Source organism: Phyllostomus discolor, chromosome 11 (genome assembly GCF_004126475.2).
Source record: "Phyllostomus discolor isolate MPI-MPIP mPhyDis1 chromosome 11, mPhyDis1.pri.v3, whole genome shotgun sequence".
Classification (NCBI taxonomy): Eukaryota; Metazoa; Chordata; class Mammalia; order Chiroptera; family Phyllostomidae; genus Phyllostomus; species Phyllostomus discolor.
This window is the reverse complement of record NC_040913.2, coordinates 54,282,451-54,301,042: the sequence shown is the minus strand read 5'-3', so window position 1 is coordinate 54,301,042 and position 18,592 is coordinate 54,282,451. Positions and strand designations below refer to the sequence as shown.

The window sequence follows — 18,592 nt, the reverse complement described above, 5'->3', positions numbered from 1 at the left end:
CGGTCCCAGCCGACCGCGCCGCTCCCCGGAGCCTGGCGCCCGACGTGGCGCGGGACCTGGCCGGGAGGTTACAGGGTCCTTGGCTGGGAGCAGACAGCGCACTGCTCTCGCGCCCTTCCGCAAAGGCAAACGACTGCAGGCGGACCAGAGCCTATCCCGGTGGGCACCGAAAGCCGGTACCCTTCGCCGCTCCAGAACGTGGCTAGTAGTTCTGGGCCTCCGGGCGGAGAGGCCCTGCGTGCCGCGACACAACAGGCCCTGGGCCTCGCCAGGAGCACGTCTGGGGAGCAGGCTGGGGGCCGATGTTTTGATTAGTTGACACGTTCCCTATCCCTTTCCTCCCCATTTTGTAAACTTGCTCTGTGGTCTTGAAAACACAGGTGCACGATGGTGGACCTGGATAAAGCCAGGCATGGCCTTTCCTCCTACTCCGTGGAAACTCACCCAGACCCATCCCCTCACGGGCTGGGCCCGCCACCCCCACCCCCACCCCCGACTGTTCTGCTCCCTCGGTTCTCCCAGTCGCCAGAGTCTTGCTCCTGTTACAGCATTAAACACTGGGCAGCGTCCCCCTCGAGGGACGGGGTTGGAAGTTGTTTAAAGATAGTGTCACCTTCGGGGTAGATACCCGGTGGGGTGGGCAGCATGCGGGGGCGGGGGGCGAGGCGCGCCGCCAAGAAAGGCCCAGGTTGGAGTTTGGACGTGGGGTCAGGGGCTCCGGAGAAAAAATCTCCAGATGGGCACGGCTTCTAGAAGATCTCTATCACTCCTCCAGGAGTGGGGAACTTTTCTTCCCCCCACACAAGGGTGGTGGTGCGGTCGCAAGACGCTTCCTTGTGTGGCGCACGACTTGGCCTTCCGCCCCAGGGCTCCGTCGACCCCCCGCCCTGGGCTCCAGGTTGGCCGCTGTAGACATTTCCTGTCCCGCGGCGGAAAGCTTGCGCTTCGGAGGTAGCAGGAGAGCGAACAGCGGGCCCGGAGGCTGCGAAGGTGTGAATGCAAAGTCGGAGGAGAACTGCTTTTATTTACAAATTTTGGAGAGTTGAAATAAAATTCAAGTAAGAGAAAAAATCAACATGCATTTAAATTTTTCACGTTGAAATGAAATAGACAAAAACGAGGAAAGACCACTCTAGCTTGCTATTGCTAGCAGAACCTGGGCTCCCTAGCGCCGGCACAGGCAGCCTCTCCCGGCTTAAGCGGGTCTCAAGGTCGAAGCTGGCCGCAGTCGGTTGCATAAGGGGCCCTGTGCTCCCCCGCTGTTCCCTACCCCCACTCCCGCGGTGGGGTGGAGGAGTAAGAAGAAGGGATGCCGCAGCATCTAGCCTGAAAGCCCAAAAATGTGCCTTGTAGCTGGAGATTATCGCCTTCCCTGAAAGGCGGAAATGTTCCTCTTTTCCACACACCACCCTTTGTATGAAGGGGGGCTCGGGAAAGCAAATGCAGGGGAAGGCAAATGCCAAACTGCTCCCCTAAACAGAAAGGGACCTAAGATTGAGACTGAGAGAAAAGAGAAAAATCTCCAGTCAGAAAAAATGTCCTGATACAGGAACAAACAAACAACAGCAGCCCAATCAATGCCCAGCCTTTCACACTTGTTTACTTTATTCATCAATTTACATGGAGGGGGGAATAACTGAAAAGCTTACTCCAAAAATTTTTCCAAAAAAGTATTTTATTAGAAGTTGATCGTGAGAATAGCAATCCTGCACATCCATAACCTCACTTCTCTTCCTTCTTTCAAGCCATCAGACGTCGAGTTTTCCTCTTTTTCCACTTTCTCGCCTTCTCTCCACTCCTCTATCCCTCTCCTCCTTTCCCCATTCTCCCCTTTCGTTTTGATTCCTCTCTTGCAGCGCTGGCGTTTCGGGCGGGGGCGGCTGGACGCCGGCTCGCGTCGGATTCCGGGGACCGTGCGCAGCCGGTGGTGGGGCAGACGTCTTAATTCCCACCGGAGATCCCGCAGGCTGGGCTTTCCTGGCTATTCTTTCTCCACTCTAGTTCTCCTCTCTCTGAAGGACACAGGAGCTGAGCCAAGTTCAAAGTCACGTCGCCGGCCCCTCTTAATAGTGTTTTATTTCTCTACAAACCGCAAAGCCCCTATATCTCGTGACACGTTTTTGTTGTTGTTTGTTTTGTTTTTAAGAAGGAAAAGGAAATGAAAGAGCGCACAAGAAAGCAAGGGGGAAACAAAACCCTACAAAGGCTTTTCAGTCATTGCCCCAAAGTACATTTGGGTTCCTTCGCGGGAGAGAAAAAAGCGGCCAAGCTGCATTTTGCACCGTGTGAGTGAATTCAGTTTTTCAACAGGTTTCCGGAAGGGCCCGCTGTTGCGATGTCAGATTCTCGGGACCCACAACTGTTTCCGTCGGGCAAATATGTCCCTTCTTTGTAAGTTTTCCAAAATTGTTCTTTTGAGATCTTACTGAGCCTGCGCCAAGCTGGCGAGGGTAGGGGTTTTGCTATCTGTGGATATCCCAGCATAGCGGGCCCCTGGGCGCCAGGGCTTGCTTACTTGTCCCGGCAAATGGAGGGAATGGCAGTGCGACCAAGAATTCGGGTTGTCTTAAAACACACACACACACACACACACACACACACACATCAAAAGCTTGGGCACTCATTCACTGAGCACCTCGATGCTGTTGTGGACCTCGTGAGTTTTGTGTGTGTGTGTATATATACATAAAAACAGTGTATATGTACACACACATATATCTTGCTGGCCATCAAAAGCCAAAAACAAACAAGCAAACAAAATCAGCCTCTAAATTAGAAAAGAGAAACACTTGGTGGCTATATCATCCAAACTTTAATTTTCCTCCTAAGGAAAAGGTGTATATGGGGGAAGAGATGGGAGAAACAAATGTGAAATCAGTTGTCTATATACATCAAACCAAAAGAAGGAAGGAAGGAAGGAAAGAAGGAAAGAAGGAAGGAAGGATTTTACAAGATTTCAGCACCATCCTCTGCATCACAGACTCAAATTCAACAAGATCATCAACAGGATATTAAGTTGCAGGTCACCTTTGATTCAGTGCTCTCAGCCACTCCTGGGCTGGATGACCCCTGACCCATGAAGAGCCACGTGTGTGGTGGGAGAGCCTCCTCTGTAAGACCCATGTAGAACAAAAGTTCTTTGTCAGAGCTTTAGAGAAGTGTAATATAAAAGGAGGGGAAATCTGTGATATAAAAGAAAGGGAAATTGTGAAAATCTCAGCCAATGTTGTAACTTTTAAATGCCATTTTTAAGAAGGGGGGGGGGTTGAGTGGAGGTAGGGAGGTATCATAGGATAAGGCCCTCTCCTGTCTGCTAAAAGAACTTCTCTTCTCCCTACAGTTAAAATTTACTATTCTGTAACTAGCCTTATAAACTGTCTCTATATAAAATATATGTTCACCAGCACTGTAGTGATAGGGATACAAATGTTTGTGTATTTGTCATTAGGGACTCAGAAAAAAATAGATGCCAACATTTCTATATGACAGTGGTTGTGATTTTGCAAATGGAAGAAAACTAATTGTCCTTACTTCATTTCCTCTTTCCTGATGAGAGTGTTTCTATTGTTGTAAAACAAAATGAAAATAAACCAAAAACAGGAGTCATTAGCTTACATGAATGTGTTTAATTATTTTGAGGACTGGTATCCTTTGGGTTCCCAGGCGAACTACATCCAGGGAGGTTGAATACCAGTGACAGGCAAGCAGCTTTCCAATAAACTGCAGTATTATTGCAATAGACTTTGTAATACAATTTATGCTGTCATTCATAAATAACAATGCCATATGTCAACCATATTGCTCACACAAGTAAATCCATCAACGTGTCACTATTTGATTTATTTCAACAGCTTCTTCAAATATTGAAGTATAGATATTGGAAGGGGTGTGAAGTGTAAGGAATTACCCACAAAATTTGAAATTAAAAAAACAAAAACAACACCATCTCAGTTCCTCCTTTATCCCCCACTCAAAGACATCTTACAGGATAAAGAATGAAGGGAGAACTCATCTTGAAGCCAATATAAATAACATTGGGTGGTTATATGAACCATGAACACATAAGGAAATTTTGTGGTTCCTGTTTTGACCTTATAAGCATATTTTGAAACACAATAATTAGGCATTTCCCAAGAATTTACCAGTCCTACTGGTCAAATGTGGGTCAGAGGCCTTTATCGAACCACCCCTATCTCTGAGGGTAAAAATGATTGAGAACCAAGTGAGAATATTTGATGACAGGTCAATTTTACTCCGTTTACTTTTTAATAGTGGAGAAGTAAAAAGAGCCATAATTTTTCAAGGGCTTTTAACCACTAAAGTCAGGTGGACATGGGGTGTGTCCAATTCTTGAGTATCTCAAACGAACAAATCCCAAACCCAAGGAAACTAACATTTCAATCACAGCCATACAGTACCAATCTTTTGCTTTGGGAAAAAAAAAAATCGTCGTTTACATGAACCCATGTAAAAGTGACAGGGATCATAAACTTCAGCAAAAAGCAAATTTTTGGTTACTCTTAGCCCCGCAAGTATCTGTGTTGCCTGAGCTTAGAAGGGAGGAAAAAAAGAGGTAACACTTACAGAGGCGCTCAGAGGGCTGCGCGCTTCAGAGCACTCAACACCCCTGGGCCGGGTCTCGGCTCCCCGAGATCAGAACAGAACGCTAGTGGTGAGGGCAGGAGGGTGGGGATCTGGTTCCTGCCCAGTGCAGGTGGGTTGGTAATCGAGAACCTCACTGCCTAGACTCCTGGAGAGCCTGGTTTGGGAAAAGCCCTTGAACCCAAAGTCCTTGTCACTTCCGGCCGTGACAAAACTCAATAAAACGCAGCTTTGAGGGCCCCTTTGACCACCTCACCTCGGCCTAAAGAGTTCTCGAGTGTATAACCCCTTTTCTCAATGTCTGCTAGTAACTCTCCTTCTCCCAGTTGAGCACCCACTGCCGCCTTTCGTCTGGGCTTCAAAGTACTTTAATCCCTCGGCTAACTCTGGATAACGTGTTCGCTCTTGAACCCGCCTCTTGCGCGATCCAAATGGCACTAAGCGCTCCAAATTCGTTGGGCACCCAGCCCTTCTGCAAGGAAGCCGCTCTCACGGAAACCACTCAGGACCGGAGAGCAGTAAAGCAATCGCAAGGGCAATAAAAGGCTAGGTGGTTCCCCCAGCTCCTTTCTTATCCACCTCACGGACCCGGGCTTATCCCCTCCCCCCGCTGCAGAAACAATCAAACAAAGGCTCAAAAGCCAGGAAATGTTCAATTCACTTCCCTTAGAGTTATTAATTGCCCACAACCATCGCAGGGAAACTTGGCTGGGTTCAGTGACGAGAGGAGGGCACCCGAGAGCTGCAAACCCCCACCCCTACTCCGCGCAGCGGGAAGCCGTTAGCGCCAGCTTGGGCATCCCCCAGAGATCCGGCCTGTTGCCTTTAGGCAGCTGAGCGAGGGTTGGTTCAGGGCCTCGGTGTTTTACTCTTTACCTCCCAACCTTCTCGCGCTTTTGTTTGGGGCTCAGAGGAGGGTGGGGCTGGGGGTGCAACAGTGAAGTCTGGAGATAGATTTTCCCCTAAGAACACCTGTTAACCCTCGAAAGGGCATTTCCATGTATTGCCACGCTGAGACCCCCCACACAAGCACCTCCACTGCTGAAGTGCAGACAAGGGCATGAGTTTCGATTATCGGCCCTGACTACCAGCACCAACGCGAAAATATAGCACTAAAACCACAGGAGAACTGGAATAACGACTTCTATACCCCCTCCCCACCAGTATGATTTTCTTCAACTCCCTGGAAATTGTTGGTGTTTATTTAGGAAGTGTGACACAGGTCTTTAGAAACTCGGGATGTTAAGGGGGTCTGATCTGACTTTCAAATAGCTTGAAAAAGAAACAGCGCACCTGGGTTAGGCAGATCATCACAATAATAAAAAACGCGTCTACAAAATAAGAGGCTCTTTCTTGTTTTGAAATAAAGAAAGGCAATCCGGAAATTCACTGAGAGCCTTCCTGCTGACCATCTAGCTAGGCCTATTCTCAGGTTTAATTGGCAGGCAGTTTATTGGCCTCTTATTGGTGTTGATTGAATTTTGTTCCCAGTTCTTCCTTTTAAGAATTAGCATCTCAAGACGATTTACCTGAGTCAATTATCTTTTTAGGGTCTGGGTTTGGTCATAAATTTGCAAATCTTCATTAAATGCACTGTGTAAATATCCCTCTTTCCAATCGCCACCCAAATCTCTATTATTTCCTAAGATTTTCTTTTTTAGACGTCCATAAAAAGAAATTGATTAGGGAACTATATCTGAATTAAGACATATTAAATCGATGACAGATACATATCACGCTGTGTTTAACAAGAGTTGTACAAGGAGGCGGGTTCCAGATTCCGCTCGGCTGTGCTGCACCATTATTCACATTTTTACAGCCTCTCCTTCATGCCTTTACTCATTAAACCATTAAAATTCAGCAATTCAATAAAACAAAGCAGTTATAATTTTGAGAAAAAGCTATTTTGAAAGCGGTGGAGGTACCCTTTTTATTGCACAATAAAAATGCTCAACAGTTCGTATTAAAGGCAATGTTTTGGTTATGTTCTTTATTCATTCTCTTCGTTTTGTTTTTACTTATAACTTGCAGGATTGAATGTAAAGCTTCCATTATTCAAGTACTGACTGACACTCATTGCCAAGGAATTCAAATAAAGGGAACTTACTTGAAATGTTCTGAGAGGAAATGAAGACAGTAGTGACAATTCCATATATGCTTTCCCCAGAAACCATCCATAGAGATGGCACAGTCCTCGCTCTACTATTGCTGGTTTGGCTTGACATGTTTTGGGTCTTTGAAATGAAATTGTAAAAGGACTTGTCCTCCCTAAATACAGATGTGGATTTTGTCACCGTTATTTATTAAAATATTTGTAATTGTGTTTGCACTCATGTCTTTCTTATTTCACTGTATTTGAATTTTGTAAAAAAATTAAAAAAAACTATTTGAAATTTGTAGTACTTTCTTTGCTTGGCTGTCAGTTTTTTAAGAGAAATTACATTCCCTGGGCTAATAAGTCAGTTCCAGTTAAACATTATTCATACCAATGTAAATGGGGTTATTGGATCAGCTCTTTCAAAAATATTTCTTTCCCCTTCCCAGGACTATCTCCAGGTGATGGCTTTATGCAGTCTATTTTTACATGGATTGAAAATGAATTAAGCTGATAATGTTTCATTGTTCCCAGAAGGAAAAAAATCATTTTCACCACTATCATTTTTTTTACAGATAATTTTATGCAGGGCAACAAAATAAAAATTAAAAAACCCTGACTTTAAATTTTGCACATCTTGGAACATCACAAAATTTTACTATGCTTTAATTTTTAAAAGCTGAAATGAAACTCTGGGACATTAAGAACCTTGAAGTTTGGGAGATGCCACAGTTTTCTGTCCCCTAAAAAGTAATGCAGGAATCTATTTCTCTTTTTAAACTAAGTTGATAGGAAATCACTTGAAAGATACAGGGTTCATTTTATTAAAAGCCAGTTTTTATGATTTTAAAATAAAACATATCTCTTGCTATATCAATTTGTTAGAAAACGATAACAAGGCAGAAGGTTATTCTATTAGTAAATAAGTAGCGAAGATGTTTGCTTGATTTAAAAATAATTATTTTCTTGGATCAATTCTAATTTATGGTCCTTTCGAAGAAACTGAGGCACACATGTTGCGCGTTCTGGACTGGAAGGAAAAATTCTTCTTAACGGATATTGTTTACTTAGCTGCTTTCCTCTAGAGACAAGCTGCTTGGCCTGCCCTGCCACTGTATCTACCAGAGGCAAAAGTTAAAATCGCTACAAGATGTCCCCCCCTCCCCCCCAAAGCCAATTGGAACTGGCAGATCCAGAACCGACCAGCAGCGAGATTACATTTCAAGCCAATTCCTTTGAACTGTATTGAAAGGGCCTCCATGAGCTAAAAAGTCGAGGTAAAACGGTTCCTTTTGGGAAAGATTTATTTTGACCACACTTTGTGCTTAGTAGAGCCAAATGATTCAAATTGTTTTGCAACCAAATAGGACTTGAATACCCTTCCTCATTCCGCCTCCTGTTGGAGCCCTACGTGAGCGTTTGGCAGATTGGTGTCCTTCTCAAATAAGTTCCTAGCATCACCTCTACAAGTATGATGACCAGCGAACATCTGCTCACTCTTTCTCCAGAGAGCAGCCTAGGGCTCTTCCAAGGGAAGTGTGTGGTCATTGAAAGGTGCTTCTGCTTGCGCTGAGGCGGAGGTTTTTGAAGTTGGGGATACCTCCTTGCCTTCTGCCTCACCTCCCGGGGGGCCCAGCCCTTAGCCACAACTGGCCCTTCAGCCGCGTGCCGGCTCGCGCTCTGCTCAAGCTGTCTGTGAAACGAGGAACGATGCGCGCGCAAGTCTAGCACAAACTTTGTGCAAGTGCAACTTGGGCATCCCCGAGGAGGCGGGGACGCAAGGCTCTGATGGAGGAAGGGGCGCAAGGCGAAGCTAAGGCAGTTATGAACAGCGGGGCGGATCTCCACTGGGACCAGCGTCTGAAAGGGAGCCAATCGGGAAGCCGCAGTTGCTGCCAATCACGGCGCTCTCTCCAATCCCACCCGTGCCATTTCCAAAATCTCTGTCCCACTGTGCAGCTCAAATGTGGTGTTCACTCTGCCAATCGCTGGAGGACAGAGTGGGAACAGGAATACGCCGAGTTAGGAGGTCAGGACAAAGAAGTTAAAGAGTCCCTAATATATACATGTTTTGGGAGGCGGGCAGAGGGCAAAAAGTCCCCCCAGTGAGGGTTTATGGGTCTGATTGTGTGGTTCTGATGGAGCTCCCTTTGAGCAAGAGGAACTCGCCAGCGCTGAGATTAGCGGATTTGGCAACGGCTCAAGCCAAGCCTCTTCAGAATATGACAGGCTTCCCGGCGCTGGCCAGCCCGCCTGCCCACTCCCAACTTCGCGCCTTAACCACGCACCTCTGCCCTCGGGACCTGGGCGCTGACCCCGGCGTGGCCAACACTCCACTGGGACCCGAGCACATGGCCCAGGCCAGCGCACTCCGACTCAGCCCTCCCTCCCAGGCGCTCCGGGCACAGCCTGAGGCTCCCGCGGTCACCAACCGCTCAGCAGCCGCCGCTGCGCACCCCGGAGCCTGCACCTATTCTGGTGGCGGGGGCAGCAGCAGTGTGCTGCCCTCCGCGCCACCGCCCCCAGCCCCTCCTCTTCCTCCCTCCCCTTCAACCCCTTCCCCTCCCCCTCCTCCTCCTGCCCTCTCGGGCTACACCACCACCAACAGTGGCGGCGGCGGCAGCAGCGGCAAAGGCCACAGCAGGGACTTCGTCCTCCGGAGGGACCTTTCCGCCACGGCCCCCGCGGCGCCCATGCACGGGGCTCCGCTCGGAGGGGAGCAGCGGTCCGGCATCGGCTCCCCCCAGCACCCGACCCCGTCTCCCCACTCGGCCGGCATGTTCATCTCTGCCAGCGGCACCTACGCGGGCCCGGACGGCAGCGGCGGCGGGGGTCCCGCGCTCTTTCCTGCGCTGCACGAGGTGCCGGGAGCGCCCGGCAGCCACCAGCACCCGCTCAACGGCCAAATGCGCCTGGGGTTGGCGGCAGCGGCGGCAGCCGCTGCAGCAGAATTGTACGGCCGCGCGGAACCACCCTTTGCGCCACGTTCCGGCGAAGCGCACTACGGGGCGGTGGCGGCCGCTGCAGCAGCTGCCCTACACGGCTACGGAGCTGTGAACTTAAACCTGAATCTGGCGGCGGCTGCCGCTGCAGCGGCAGCGGCCGGGCCGGGACCCCACCTGCAGCACCACGCGCCGCCCCCGGCGCCGCCGCCGCCGCCTGCTCCAGCGCAACACCCGCACCAGCACCACCCCCACCTCCCTGGAGCTGCTGGGGCCTTCCTGCGCTACATGCGGCAGCCAATCAAGCAGGAGCTCATCTGCAAGTGGATCGACCCGGAGGAGCTGGCCCGGCAGCCGCAGCCACCACCGCCCCCGGCCGGCGGCTCCAAGCCCTGCTCCAAAACTTTCGGTACCATGCACGAGCTAGTGAACCACGTCACTGTGGAGCACGTGGGCGGCCCGGAACAGAGCAGCCACGTCTGCTTCTGGGAGGACTGTCCGCGCGAGGGCAAGCCCTTCAAGGCCAAATACAAGCTGATCAACCACATCCGCGTGCATACGGGCGAGAAGCCCTTTCCCTGTCCCTTCCCGGGCTGCGGCAAGGTCTTCGCGCGCTCCGAGAACCTCAAGATCCACAAGCGCACTCATACAGGTGGGTGTCTGTCCCCGGCTGCGCCGCCGCCGCCGCCGCTGCTTCTCTTCCTCCTCCTCCTGCTCGCCTTAATTTTTCCCACCTTCTGCTGCTTATCTTTGCATACGTATAACCCGGACATGTGACTTTTTTTTTTCTCTCCCTCTCTTTTTTTCTATGAATAAGTAATTCGATAGCACACACAGGCCCCGCGCTGGGTTCTCACACGGTGGAGTCTCCAGCGCTCCCGCAGCCTCTCCGCCGGGACTGGCCACGCGCTCCAGCAGCCGCCGCCGCCGCCCCGGAGTAGAAGCAGCAGCAGCCGGAGCAGGAAGGCGCCCAGGACAGTCGGCAGCCCCCATCCGTCCAGCCCCGGGAATTTGGGGAGGGCATTGGGGGAAATGGGAGTTGGAGTCGGAGCCGCCCCGGAGTTCCTCTCCACGGGTGGCAAGGTCCACGCGTGAAAGCGGCATGTGGGATTTGCTACGGCATTTGGGCCAGGAGGCTCAGCTCGGTTTGGCCCCTCCAGGAGGAAAGGGGGCCTCAGAACACCTCCCCTCCACACACGCACACACTTGTCCCAGTTACACACTCCGCCCACACATACACTTTCACATGCATACACACCACACAACCTCACACACCTGTATTTCCTCCTATACCTGCCCCCTTCCTCTTTGCTGGGACATCCATATACCTAGATACATTTTACACGTATGTCCTCATTTAGTTACTAATTTACACACCTTCATACACACACATGTGTCGTCACACACCGCTGTCACACACATTTTATCACACGTGCCCTTGAAGGTACTGGGGAAATTAGCTTCCGTGCTTTTAAAGGAAGTTCTAGTTCTAGGAGTACAGGGCTAGCTGCAGAGCCTCCAGCGATCTTTTGGACCTCGCCTGCCTTAGAAGTTAGGGGGAGCCCCCGGCGCCGTGCGGACCCCTCCGAGCCCACCTCAAGCCCTGCCTTTGAGGGTGCCAGGACCCTGCGTGAAGGCGACTGCGGCGTGGGGGCGGTGGCATGGCCCCAGTGGGTTGCATGTTGCGTTTCAACCGACAAGCACATTGGGCGGAAAGCGCTGATGAGAGCGAGCGCAGTCGGGATTTATAGAGACAGACAATATTACCCCTCGGAGGACACTTAAGTAACTGGAGTTTACGTTCAGTAATTACTTGGCTGATTTATCGGTGCTGCGGCGGCGGCGAGGAGACAGCCGCAGGGTTCGGACTCAACAGCCCGGCCAGCGGCTTGCTCAAAGGGCATGTGGGTGATCTGCAGGAGGAGCCAGATTTGGGTGGCCCAAGGCTAGAGCCCTGGGCCTCGCCTCTGTAGGCTGACACTTAACAGATCTCCTATGGATGTGCAGATTATGGGCCGGGAGCACATTTTCCCGGGAGCTCCTTTTGCCTGCCGGGCTCTTTTCTAATCGGATCCGTCCACCTTAATTATTTTTCCAAAAGGAAACTTCCCACAAGGCTCTCGTCAAAAATCTGGTCTGCTAAGCCTGCTACCTGCCTCTGTGCTCAGTACTTACGGACCGTGTAGGGGCCAGGGACCGTGAAGGGAGCGTGCGGAGCGCGGGAGTTGACGTCCTCGAAGAAAACCCCTAAAAGCTAGGCCTGCGGCCTTGGCCCTTCCCTTCTTTCTAGGCCTCGGAGTGAAAGAGTACCTTTCCTTCGCGGGAAGGGAAGCTGTATGGTGTCGAGGGCCCTTTTCACCCGATTAAAGCAAGGAACTGGAAATTGACTGTCCGGAAGCTAACCCAGGTTCCTTCTCTAAGGCCCCAGCCAGACAGGCAGCCTCCCTCCGCCCGCATAGTTTACCCCCGCCCCCTCCAGGAGGGGGCGTGAGAGAGTGCTTGGCTTGGTGGGGTTGTGTGCCAAGACCTGGGTCTCCAAGGAGACCTATGGCTGTTTATTGTTTTCTGGTTCCACGTCGTGCGCGCTCGGTTGCTTATGCCAGGCGGCAGTGACTGCATTAGGCCTCGCTGGATACCGCGGGGAGGGATGCAAGCACCCCACGTTGATACTCAAACCTGTGCCAGATGGTTTTGAAGGTCTCTGGGCTGCTTAGCCATTGTTATGTTGTGTCCAGGGAGGGATCATCCTAGATGCCCTGTCTCCCCAGCCACTCTCCCTTTTGGAGGTTATGCGGGATCCCAGAACATATTGATCAAAAGGAATAATCCCTGACCACTTCCGAAGGCCCCTTTTTCTGACCCACGTGTTCCCAGTTCCGTTTATAACCTTCCACTGGTCGGGGCTGGAGTCCTTTCTGGAGAAGGATTTGATAGGATCTAAGAGTTACCCACACGTAGCTTCCATGTAAGTAGTTAAATTCTGACGTGACCCCTATGTTAGAGTCTGAAGTGTAAACACTGGGGTCTCACCCTTTCTAGCTGGGTACAATTTGCTCACTGTCCCCTTCTGAATAAAATAGGCAATTTTGTCACTCTTTTCCCTCCCTTCATTTTTCCTCTACTTTTTTATCCTTAATTTTCTACTTTTTCACTACCTTTACTGGGTCAAATGGTTTCTCTTTATCACATGCAATGCTGGAGCCAGCCATGTTCAAGCCATTTAGTTTTCATATCGCAAGGATATATAGCTTGTACAGAAACATGAGAATACTAAAAAAGCAAACAAACCAAAAACCCAATATTGTCCATTTGTATAGAGTGAATAAAACCACCATGTTGAAAGGGTTGGTTATAATATTTTTTGAAGAATGCTATATTAAATTAGTATTATCTTCAACTTAAAGTAGAATACAGAATTGAAGACAAATAATCGATGTTTTGATAAAAATTGATTATGGTAACTGTTGAAGATCATCTACAGAGAATTTTTAAAGGTTGTTATTATCATTGTGTTGTATTTTCCTTTCTTTAGATCAGTGTAGGAGGTATATTTGAATAATATCTAATTTTATTTTTAAACAATATTTTCTAGGTAGCATAGGATAAGTTACATTCCAGGCAATACTTTGAGCTGTAGTTACATACTCTGTCATTGAACTAGTTATCATTGGAAAATTAACAACAACAAAACTACACTGAAATATTTACATTAATACTTTGTACACACTAAACTGTCTTGCTTTTTTTAATAATAAATTATCCAAAACTAACAAAAGGGCATGCCTTGTGTGTCATCAGAGTAGCTGTTGAAATGGGGAGAAACCTAACTTTATGTTGAATCACTTAAATGTGAGGAAAATATTAATACAGTAATAATGTGTGAGATGACTTGTTCAATTATGGACGTAGGTATATCAAGTTCCTATACCCTGAGGTGAGAGAGAAAATTCATAGTTACCTGCTGGATTCTTCTTTTGTTTTTTTAATACTAAGTTGGCTGAGTTTCTAGTTGTCTCAATGAGCATTTCCACTTCCATGATTAGAGGGCTTGTATTTAAAAGTATTGTGTTCCTGGGGGTGGTTACAGCAGCTTAAAGGGGTTATGGGCCAAAAGACTGGTAAATCATTCACCTTTTTTGACTACTAAGTCATGTAGAAAGCTGTTAGAATGGTTACTTGTGGCATCAGGTAAATGCCAGGTTCAGGCTGAGGCTTGTGCTCTTTATTAATGTTTGTTAAGGCTCTATTTCGCTAGGCTCTTAATTGCCCTGCAAGTTGTGAGGAAAGCTGGTAGAAGGAAGAGGCCAGTGGCCATTTCTCTGCCCAACTAGGCTTGTAAAAGATCCAGTTGTCACAGTTTTTCATAGGTGCCTTTATTTCTGAAGAAAATGAGATTTTGTTTTATTTCCTTTTCTTTCCCATCAGTGAAATGTTGGGGAACACCCTGAGACAAAATGCCTTTATAATAATTTTACTGTACCACCCCCCAGTTTACTTGTAATTGAGCATATGTGTTCATTTTTCTTTTTCTTAAACTAAAAGTAGTTTTATCAGCATTTATCTTGCTAGGGGGAGCTGCTTTTTAAAAAATATGTGTATTTTTGCACATATAGAGCCTGAGGGGAGTGAGGATATGGGTATTTAGGTCCTCGCTGGGTGTCCATTTTACATTCTGGACCACGCTCTAGTCACTTTCCCCTTGACCCTATTGGTACTACAGGGTTGACATCTAGCCTCACAAGCACAGTCCAAGGAGAGTCGCCAGGCCCATCCTTGAAGTATTCCTTGATGCATCCTTGAAACATAGGAATTAGGAATGGGAATTAGGTTGGGAGCTGGTCTTCTAGGGAATGGGAAAATGCATCCTCATTTCTGCTCCAACATTTCTTTCTTGAGTGAGAAATCTCTGAAAAGCAATTGTTAACCTTTCCTATGTTTTTTTGCAGGGGAAAAGCCTTTCAAATGTGAATTTGATGGCTGTGACAGGAAGTTTGCCAATAGCAGTGATAGAAAGAAACATTCTCATGTCCACACCAGTGACAAGCCATATTACTGCAAGATTCGTGGCTGTGACAAATCTTATACTCACCCAAGCTCTCTGAGGAAGCACATGAAGATTCATTGCAAGTCCCCACCACCTTCTCCAGGAGCCCTTGGTTATTCATCAACGGGGACTCCAGTGGGTGCTCCCTTGTCCCCGGTGCTGGACCCAAGCAGGAATCACTCTAGCACTCTATCCCCTCAGGTGACCAACCTCAATGAGTGGTACGTTTGCCAGGCCAGTGGAGCCCCCAGCCACCTCCATACACCTTCTAGCAATGGAACCTCTTCTGAGTCTGAAGATGAGGAAATGTACGGGAACTCTGAAGTAGTGCGGACGATACATTAGAATTTATTCATAATAATAAGTAAAATAATAAGTGGGAGTCCTTGGACCATATCCTCACATGAGACAATGCCGAGCCTGAGAAAATCCATGACTCAGACTTGCCACCGAGTCTAATTAGCCCTATTTATTTAGTATGAAACCCCATGGTGTTTTTACATTTAGTTAATTTAATTAAGATATTTGGGCTTTTTTCCCCCTAAAAAACAAAGAAACAAAACTAACCAAGCTGGACTTACACATTGCAGAGGGACAGGGCTGGGAGCACAATGTACCAAGAAAAATAAATGGAGAGATCAATTAATCGAGAGATACACTGCCAATGCAATATATATATTTTTTCAAAGGTGAGAGACAGAACACTCAACACAGTAACAAGGCCCTCTGCATTTCCTAGAGTGCCTTGCAAATGCCTTTGACAACATAATCTGGGCTTCTTTGGAGCCTCTTAGTTGCCTCCTTGGGTCCTAATTCTGCGAAGTCCTCTTCATTGTAAACCATACACTTGCTGCATTGCCAACAGATCATGGGCTGTACCGGTGTTCAAAAATATTTGTCATTTCATTTCCACTTTTATTGATAATATCTAAACAGTATTTTTATACAGGATTATTTAGTACCCTGTTTGTATGATTTAAAGAAAAAGATGCAGCAACCTTAATACATCTCCATTGTGCTACTGTGATGGTTCAAACAAAAGTGGAGATAAGAAAAAGCTGCTGCAATAGACAAATGTGAAACTGATATTTTATAAAATAGAAGAAATTCAAGTGCTTGTCTTTTCCTGTTTTTTTTTTTTTTTAATCTGAAATCGCAGGTGCTGCCTCTTTACTATGTTCAAACTTCTTGTGTAATAAAGACATAGTTTAGATCATAAGTTCTTTGGGATACTAAAATTAATAGGCAAGTCTAAGGAGAAGTGATGTTGGCAATATGCCTATTTTTTTTTGAAAACTTGTTTTAAATACAGGCCAATCCCTCTTTTATACTCTTATATCAGCCTTTTAAAAAGCCTTTATTTTTTGATGACTGAAAGTACATTTTAACACACTTTCTTTCCCCTGAGCACTGAACACACCAAACTCTATCCCATTTGAAAATTATAGTGTGTGAAGTATATGATTTACATTTAGGAAATTGCTATACATAGTTTAATTTTTTAAATGCTTGTAGTTACCACCAAACATTGATGAATGTTTGACCTTTGCCAGAACTGTCAAGCTAGGATAAAAAAAGGTCAAGCACCTAGGACAATAACTCTTAATCAATTTATTTTCAGTTGGTGCAGCACATCTCTTGTGCAAATGTAGTCTATCATAAACATACAAATATACTAAAGAGCACTAATTTATACTCAAAGACCCTGAAGACACCCCCTCCCCAGGGTTTGTAGTAACCTGTTTCGTGTACTGTGAGTGGTTGATGTAGTCTTATCATTGTTAATGACTTGTATGTGAAACTATTTGTACAGTTGAATTAATTTATTTTCAGACATCCTATTTTTTTCTTTCCTGGAAGAGTTCAAAGCACACCAAAGAATTATATTGTACATTTTTGTGATTGTTGTTTATGACCCATGGTTTATTTAAAAAAAGGCGAGAAAATGGAAAAATATATTTTTAAATGTACTTGAATGAACAACGTAATGTGAAAACCGGGACTCTTCCTGCATGTCTTTTTTGCATTGTGTTGAGATTATATATAGTTTATAGATATATTACTAGTACAGTGCATGGTGCTGTCACTTTGAAAGCCTTTCAATGTCTTCAAATTGTTGTGAATATGAAACCTGCAGACCCTCCTTTATAAAGAAAAAGACCATAAAACTTGAATATAAAATAACTACATTTAAAAGTTTATTTGATTTTAATAGTATTCAGTTTCAAAGCTCTTTCAAATAGACAAAAGTATGAACTTTGGGGGATAATTTATGTATTGTAAACTTGTTAGAACAAAATATTCCTGATTTGTATTGAGTTGTTTTATTTATACAGCTTTTTCAATGGTAGTTTGCACTATTCTTTATTATGCTACAGGTTTATTTATTATGAAACAAAGGAATATGTATTTTATGCATTTTGCCATGCATAGGTTAATTCTGCCACAGATTTATTGGTTCCTGGTAGACCTAAAATAAAAAAAAAAAAAATGTGTACCTTCAATAGAAAGCAAGAATGATTATGGAGTAAAAAACTTAATAAAGATATTCTTCCTGTGTATTGCTTGTGCTTTACACAATGGGATATTTCTTCCATTCTCTTCCAAACAAAATGGGTTGCTGACATAATGAACATTAGGTTCTCTTTCCTTGACCTCTTTATTTCTTAGCCTCTCCCCAACCCATAAAATATTTTTACAGCTTGGTTTAATTTAAATCTAATCTAGAAAATAAAATGTATTCATGAAGACTAAACTCGGAAGGTTAACACTAGCATAAATCTTAGGGGTTACCACACTCATTTGTTAAAATTAATATCCTTAGCAATTCTAGTCAGTGAAAAGCAAATTTTAACATTTCTTTTGGTGCCTAGTCTCTAAAGTATAAATAAAAAGAAATGAGGAGAAGACTGAGGGAAGGACAGAAGCTTCCAGATACACATGAAAAAACAGGACCTGAGGTGGGTTTTGAGTTAAACATCCTGAAGTTGAGCAGTGGGCATCAAGTACCTCTTACATCAGGTAATGGGGTGGGGGAATCAGAATATAATTTTATTGTGGTGTATTTGGAAGTTGAAGACATAAGTAGCAGCATTTTCTGGCAGGTGTTAAGGAGAAATACATTTTAATAAAATATCCAAATGGCTTAAATTAATGTAATTGGCTATCTACTGTTAACCAGGCCAAATGTTTGCCTGTTAATGTTAGCTTACACAAAGCTGATGAAAGGCAAATAATTAAAAATAATTGGTAATAATGTCAGTAAGCAGTTCTCCAAAAGGTTATATTAGTGTTGAAAAGTCAGGTTTGTTAAATGTTGTAAAGGTGAAAACAGGTTGCAAAGTGTTTTAAGCCAGGTAACAATAACCAGCACATGAAGGAGAAAAACACTCATAAAGGAGGGCCTAAATCAATGGGAAAACTTATGGCTCTCTAATGAAGTTTCTTATGAAAAGAAGGGTGACATAAAGCCACCAAGACATGAATCATTCATGGGAAATATAAAAGATAAAAAGATCTGACAATGAACAGAACCTTGTATAGAGTGTATAAAACAAGTTTCCCCTTCTTATTTTCTGCTTTAAAACGTGCTATCTTCCACTCCCAGCTTTCTCTGTCCAGTCTATAGAGTTAAAGTTGACCACTGCTTATCCTGCGCCACTTCAAAGTAATTTAGTCCAGAATGGAAGGCTTGGCGCTTGGACAATCTTCATGGTGTGTTAAGATTTCTATGGCAATTGGCAAGTAAGACCTTCCCATCTGAATATGTTTCAAAGAAAGCCACTTATTGACACTAAGTTGGCTATCATCAAAGACTTCATCTTTCCTCGGCAAGATGTGGCCCTCGAAAACACTGTTTAAATGATCTACCTTTGTTTTCCAGGCTAGGACTATCTTCAAACACATGAT

General features: G+C 45.8%; 1 protein-coding gene across 1 annotated transcript; it reads left to right on the top strand.

Annotated features, from left to right (window-relative positions):
- The first annotated feature begins 7,870 nt into the window (after positions 1–7,870).
- On the top strand, positions 7,871–17,244 carry ZIC5 (Zic family member 5). Its single transcript, XM_028526444.2, has 2 exons — positions 7,871–10,291; positions 14,586–17,244. Exons 1-2 carry the CDS (start codon positions 8,764–8,766, stop codon positions 15,026–15,028), a joined length of 1,971 nt encoding a protein of 656 aa, XP_028382245.1. The 5' UTR covers positions 7,871–8,763; the 3' UTR covers positions 15,029–17,244.
- The last annotated feature ends 1,348 nt before the right edge of the window (positions 17,245–18,592 follow it).

Coding starts and splice junctions, on each gene's coding strand:
- ZIC5 (XM_028526444.2), top strand. CDS start 8,764: ATGTTTTGGGAGGCGGGCAGAGGGCAAAAAGTCCCCCCAGTGAGGGTT. Junction 10,292..14,585: donor CCACAAGCGCACTCATACAG/GTGGGTGTCTGT, acceptor GTTTTTTTGCAG/GGGAAAAGCCTTTCAAATGT.